This window comes from Echinococcus granulosus (genome assembly GCF_000524195.1).
Source record: "Echinococcus granulosus chromosome Unknown EG_S00010, whole genome shotgun sequence".
Taxonomy (NCBI): domain Eukaryota; kingdom Metazoa; phylum Platyhelminthes; class Cestoda; order Cyclophyllidea; family Taeniidae; genus Echinococcus; species Echinococcus granulosus.
In genome coordinates this window covers 748804-755704 of record NW_020170390.1, presented here as the reverse complement: position 1 = coordinate 755704, position 6901 = coordinate 748804, and the positions used below count along the sequence as shown (strand labels likewise).

The window sequence follows — 6901 nt, the reverse complement described above, 5'->3', positions numbered from 1 at the left end:
TCGTGAGGTTTCTGGTATAGCTCGCTGCAATGACTTGTTGCAACTTGTATTGACTTGTAAAATTCACGCGATCGCTTATGTGCATTACAATTCCTTTGAATTGTCAGTTTATCGTTGCGGATATCTTGATTGCGCCCTGTACTACTTTTCTTCATTTTGAACCATCACAAAAGGTCATTTGAGCCTGATGTGGTTGGAGCTCGTCTGCTTTACGAACCGAGTTTAACTCGGAGTGAGTGGATTGGTGGAAATGGTTTAAACAATTTGACTCCCGAGATATACCAAGAAGATGCAACTCAAAGCCATGCAGGGGAAAATTCTTTTTCAAAAAGAGCCGAAACCAGTCAGTTAGTGGTAAGAAAATCCCGTTCTTAAAAGACAGCGCTAGACCTTACATCGCAAAACTTACTGGGAGAAATTTTTCCACTTTGGAATGGCAATAGTACACCGTCTCACTTCATCCTCCACTTTGAGTTTTTGACACATTTAAGTGGTATCAAGACAACAATACGGTCATATGCGAATTAAAACAGACAGTTAGGAAATATAAGCAATCCAGTGGAAGGAGTGACTAGGACTGGAATTTTGCTTACGTAGGCAAAAGACCTTGTATAAGTGGAATCCGAAGCGAGACTTATTTTATTGAAAACAAAATATATAAGAAGCTTCCTATAGTTATTCAATTCTTGCTTTAAAAACCATGCTAAATTATACTGTAAAATTAATGTTAACTGTACAAAATAAAGCAACAAAAACAATTACTTGCTTTCACGGTTCATTTACGTTGTAAAACCATTCACTTCCAAAGCCGAATTATGTTGATAGTTTTTCAGTCTCACAGTAATTACTTTTCCCTTAAAAATATTTATCGGACCGTTCTCTGCTTTATGATTAACCCCATCACTAACTGTCTCGCTTCATGAAGTATGATAAATCCATCAACCAGCTTCTTAGATTATTTTAGTTAAACTACACCATTATAAATCCCGAATTTTTTGCTTACCAACTAGGGATTAAACCAGTTTTGGTGAGCACTGGGTGGCTAAATCTTATTTGTTAGGACTACTTATTATTTCCTCATTTTTCAAACATTTATTCCTGCATATATGAACCAAGTTACCCATTTATTATTCTACAGCCTAAAATGTTGATGGTGTACTTTTGCATTCGGCGTTTTGTGGGCTTGGAAATACCTTTACACTCTAATCTCTTCTCGTACGCTCGTATGAACTAGAATCTTGTTGCATAATTGTAATTGGTCTCCACTAGCCAGACAATGCTCCCTGAAAATCGTGTTTTACTCCCCACTCGCAGTAGGTTAATACTACCCGGCATTAAAAGACTGAATTGAATCTTGCTTTTTTAAAGTGTGAAGTAGTGGTGAACGGGTAATTGAAATGATTTAAAAGAATGTATATGTCTCTATATTACGGACTGTCTGAACCTGGATTTTACATATTCTTAGCGAAATTCTATCAAATTGACGTCAATGACTGCACAAGAACCATACAAATCCTTAACCACTATCACCGTTTTTTATTGCTTCGCATAATTATCATATTTTGCATTTGCTTTTAGCCAAAGTTTCTTTTAGTAGAATAGGAAAAGGTGTTTCCAAATGGCCCTGATTTTGAATAAAACATTGCTATACCAGACGCAATCAAGTAGAAATTGGAACGTCTACGTCTTTAGCAAAAAGCGTGACAAACTAGGGTTCTTTAGCTATCTTTTTCCCCAGTACCCTAATGTATAATCTTTTATAAAATGCTTCTATCGTAAAAGACCAATGGTATCAGGATACACATTAGTCTAAACGATTTAAATCGAAGAAATATCCACACGAATAAGTAGCATTCTTATTCCTCCACTAAACTCAGTGCCTAAACTCTGCGACTAAAATAGGCTTTAATATCATTTTAATGTAGCTGAAATGTTTAATCAGGATACGATTGGGAAAAACACATTCGTCCAATAAAACCCATCACCCTGTTTTGATAGGATAGGTGTCATTTTTGTCAGGGGATTTACCCAGGCACTGTTCATTCGACGAATTATTAATACTAGAGACTAGAAAGTACTGTTGACTAGGCGAGGAAATCACTTGCAATTTCACAACGTGCGATTGACAGCGTTTCCAGGTAGTGTGCAGTGTTTAGAGCCATATATCTTCCTCAGTTGCACAATACAACGACAACGTGCGCGAGCACAGAGACCGAGAAATGCGCGCATGTTGATAAGTCGATCGGCGGTGGGGGCTGCGGCGGCAGCAGCGGGCGGCTCACGAGGCAGCGCGAGCGTCCATGTGGGCTGCTCTCCCGCAAGCTCACGTGAGCATCGCTGCAGCGCCGCCGCTGCCTCCTCGTGCCTGCCTGCGTGCGTGCCACTAGGTGAGGCGTGTGGAGCCAGGCTGTGACGCTTGGAGTTGTCGCACGCACGCGCGCACCGTAGTTATGCTAACTCCTGTGCGTAACGACGATTCTCTCGCCATATCTTCACTGCCGTAGCACGTGTGCGTGTGTGTGCATGTAGGAGAAAAATAAAATTGATATCCGATCTCTGACAAATTTGCACTTTCTTGACGACTCAAACCAAACAGTAGAAAATGAGGGGAGTAAACAACTCTTACTGTTAGCTTTGAAAGGTATGCAAATGCAGTTATGCTAAAGATAAGTTTTTAAGCATAAGGGGAATCTGAAAATTTCCTTTTTTTTGAAGAAAGGGTAGGCGGGGGTGCTTTACGATCAACGGTTCTATCGACCTGTCGGAGTCGCTCGTTCTTCTAGTAATTATAACTTAATTTATTAATGTAATGTGTGGCTGTTGCTAAGCTAGAATAGATGAGACTAAGATTTGAATTGTTCGATGCATCAAGCCTTGTTTGGGTAAAATCATCTCACAGTCTGGATTTGTACCATAAGTACGCACAAATTTTTACAAAAGCCTATCTCAGTAGTGTAAGGTGTGGCTTCTATTTCTAGATTTTCTACACCGTTTTGCAAAAAATACCTTTCCGTTTTTCGTGGAGCCAAGTAGTTCTAATTATCTTAAGCTGTCTTATGTCAATAGCTGTAAAAAATTCGTATTTATGGAACAGATCTTTAGAGAAGGCCAGTCTTGAAGAAAGTTCCTACTTACCGAAGGGTTTTTAATCGCTAGGTTCAGCTATATGATCACGACTGAGAAAATTAGATCAGTTCCTTTAAGGAGTCGCTGTTTCGTCAAATCCTAGCCGATGACACATAGTATTGTATCAAATGTGGCAGTATTCATTCTCTCATAACTAAATTATACATTTAATGTGGTTCTGAGCCTTAGATAAGCTATTCATATTGTACCGTAAGTTCAAGGGAATTTGTTCAACAAAAGTGTGCATTTATGCAGCACTTCAAATTAGATTAAATGTGTTGTTCCAACAGGAATTTTCCAGAAAACTCATTAGTTTATTAATTCGGTCAGGTGCTTTTCCGTAAATTGACAGCCAATTACACCGGCCCTCAGTGACCACCGTCGCAAAGTGTGTGGCAGTATGACAAATACTGGATGCATGTTTTCTAGCTATGAGAAAACCTATCCAGGTGGTCCAGACGTATTGTGCATCGATGATTAGATGTCTGCAGACCTCGGTGAAGGTTACCGTAAATTTGCGCAAACGTTCAAACCAAAGGTAAATAAATTCACTTCGCGTTCACCACAGGTAGTGCGCGAGGCACAGCACCACGACCTTGGAAAGGGTGCAGTGGTAAATCACTCTGTGATATCATTCTTAACCTCAATATATTGAACTTCTGCTGCTTAAAATTGTCCATTTTAATGACATTTTTTGCTTAAATTTATTTATTCCCTGAACAAAGTAAAGAATAAAACATAAATATAAATCTTGGGAAAACGTCGACAAAATTAGAGGAAGCACAATTTTTTTTTGCTTTCCCAACTCACTCACTTGTTGTAGGGAAGAGTTCTTCCTCGCAAATAAATACGTGTCTTGTGTGCTGTGTCTTCGATAATGATGGTCACACGGAGTTCCTCTGACAAGAGCAACCTGACCTCAAGGCCGAACGGAAGTGCAAATAACAATACGCACGCAAACGCATGCAACACAATCACCGTCTTGACAGTTGCTCACAAAAGACTTATGCGGAGATATTCTTGAGAAAATTTTATTGAGGACATTGTCATTTTTTGGGAAAATTGTCATTCGTCTATTTCCGCAAACGTCTCGAATCAGTAGAGTGAGTAAGCACTATGTTCGCAGTGTGAGGTAGTTGAAAACAGTTGTATTAATCATCAGAACGCTAAATTTTCGTTCTGGATGAGCATAATTTTAATCGGTACTTTAAGAATTCCTTGCTCATTGGAATGCTATAGCAGAAAAGTGCGTAACTTATTGCGTAACTAAAATAACAGAGTTCGACAAGTAATGCCTAATCGTTTATTTAATTTAGTTTTACTAATGAACACCTAAACAATGACTGACTGGTGGGCAACCACATTAGTTTAAAAGTATGCTCGCTGCTATAAAAAAGTGCAATTTGGCCTTGGCTTTTGACTGTTTTGTTTACTAACTGAACACCAGATGGCAGCCCAAGTATTTCATATATTGGTAACTGAATGGCAATTGGTAGTAAAAATTGTTTACTAATTTGTATGCTAAGTGCGAATTATGTAATTAGTGTAAAAGGCAACTTACTGGATGGTACTTTTTTTATTTGTACTTTAAACATGTGAAAGAGAGAAAATAACCGCTCCTCGAACGCGAGTTGGCTCGATTCAAGGGAGAAATTTCACACGGTTTCATTAGGGCCGTATAAAATTGGAAAACTGAGCCTTAGTAAATTACAAATTCCTTGTGCTATGCAATCCGAATAGACAAGTCTTTTCCTGTCTTCTGTTTAATTTTGATGCAGAAACTAGTCCGCATAATTTTAATGCCGTATTCGTGTCTTCATTTTGCGTGGTAGGACGGTTGAGGCTAAGAAAAATTTTGAGAAGAAAACTTATGCGTGGAATAACGAGAAAGTGGTCTCGCTAACCTTTGCCTTTTGTGCATATTGCGCAAGTTCCCCTAAATTTTGACCCCTCACTCAGGTTCTATATTGGTGACTTTAGAATCCCCCCATTTTTCAAAACAACATACACTTTCTGACAAATGTACAACCTAGGAGGAGTGTTGACCTATAATAAGTTTGTTTGGCTGGATTTTGCACCTCTTATTAGCAGAAAAAAATAATCAAACTGGTAGCCTTTAAGGTCAATTAATATAAATGGAACCATTTTTAGTTACTTCCATCAAAATACCAAGACATGTCTTTCCCAGAGTGTTTGCATTAGGAATGGACAAACAAAAGTGAACCTCTCTATGGTTCAAATACTAATTGAGCTCACTTATTTCACCTTTTAGGGACATAGGTTTAGGTTTCTTACACATTTTACCGCCACCCCACTGCATTGTAATATGGTTCAGGTTAAATGTGATCAAACTAGTTCATCATTACTTTGGTACTTTACCCATGCATGCCATCTCAAAACTCTTCCAGAGGAATTGCCAATTGTTCAAGCCTTTGAGGTATTTTTTCCTGCGATCGCTTTCCAAACTACCTGTGCCTTTATTAAACAAAGGCGAATCCCATTGGCCACTGCAGCAGCTGCGTAGTCCCCCTAATGTGTCTACGGGTGTGCATGTACGCATGCACTAGATTGTGCCCTTCAAAATTTCCTCTGTTGCATCCGTGTTTGTCCCACCCGGGATAATCGAACACACACACACACGTATTCACAGCCTGGCATCGGCCAAAGTCGGATTTTACACATGCGGCAAGACGAAGGCACAGCGCTCTCTTGTCTAGGCCCTTGCATAAACGCAGAAACAAGCGGGCATTCCTGTTAGTTTGTGTGCGGTTCGGTCTGGGGTGGGCAGGGTAAGACGAAGGAGGCGGGAGCGAGAGGTAGGCGAGGAAAACAACGTTACACGCCGTCGCGGTGACATCGGTGCTGATTTGAGTCAATGCGCTGAGAGGGGAACCTACGACACTAGGGTTTTTTGTCAGTTGTCTACTGCCCGCCGAGTAGTGCACCACTTTAGCTTGATAGGCACGACGGCGCGTTGACCTTCATATCAGTAGCAGTATTTGTAGAAATAAAATATACGTCTCGGTGATTAAACCAGACTCTGCTTCATCAGCATAAAAATATTATTAATCTGACATATTAGTAGACGTTATTGTTCATTCTTGAGTCGAAAATTTTAATATTTAGAATTTCATTTTGTTATCCAAAATGCAAATGGGGTCATGGTTACGCATACGCACAATCAGATTTATTAATGCAAAAATTTTAAAGTTACCCTGTAGTAGACTTCCGTTATCACTCTGTAATTTCAAATCCTCTGGAATCAGTAACTTTTCTAGACGCATTAGATACTTCGAAAAAAAACTCATTTTTGCGGGATACTAGGTTGATGCATCGATGGTTAAAGTCCGCGTAAGGAAATTGACAGGCATCTGTGAATAATGGTTTGGTCTCGATAGCTACTTTAAGTTTGCGGCAGCATTAATGCAATGGTATCACTTCGAATATTTTAAATTCATAGAATCTACATCCTTACTTAAGCATTGAAATGTGTCCTAGGACTAAAAGGTCGTAAGTTAAGTAACTTTCTAAATGTTAGCCCTGTGATAGTCTTAGTGCTTGGTCAAACACGAGTCTCCCGCTCCACTACATTAGAAGGAAGCTGCTGTGATGCTGTGCTACGTTCGTTTATTTATGGCATGATGCACGCACTATGTTGCGCGGCCATAACAACTGCGGATATTGCCCCTTTGATGTTCGGCTCACTTAATTTGTGGGCCAATGAGTGGCGGTAGGTGACAAAGACGTCGGCCCATCCCTCCGGTTGGCCCCCCAT

At 39.8% G+C, this 6901-nt stretch overlaps 1 protein-coding gene across 1 annotated transcript; it reads right to left on the bottom strand. All coding sequences in view use genetic code 11, as the record gives it.

Annotated features, from left to right (window-relative positions):
* Positions 1-2109: 2109 nt before the first annotated feature.
* EGR_02287 (hypothetical protein) lies at positions 2110-6901 on the bottom strand (the record flags this gene model as incomplete). Its single annotated transcript, XM_024491536.1, has 3 exons — positions 2110-2415; positions 5775-6079; positions 6778-6901. The coding sequence occupies 3 exons, from the start codon at positions 6899-6901 to the stop codon at positions 2110-2112; spliced, it is 735 nt and encodes a 244-aa protein (XP_024354042.1).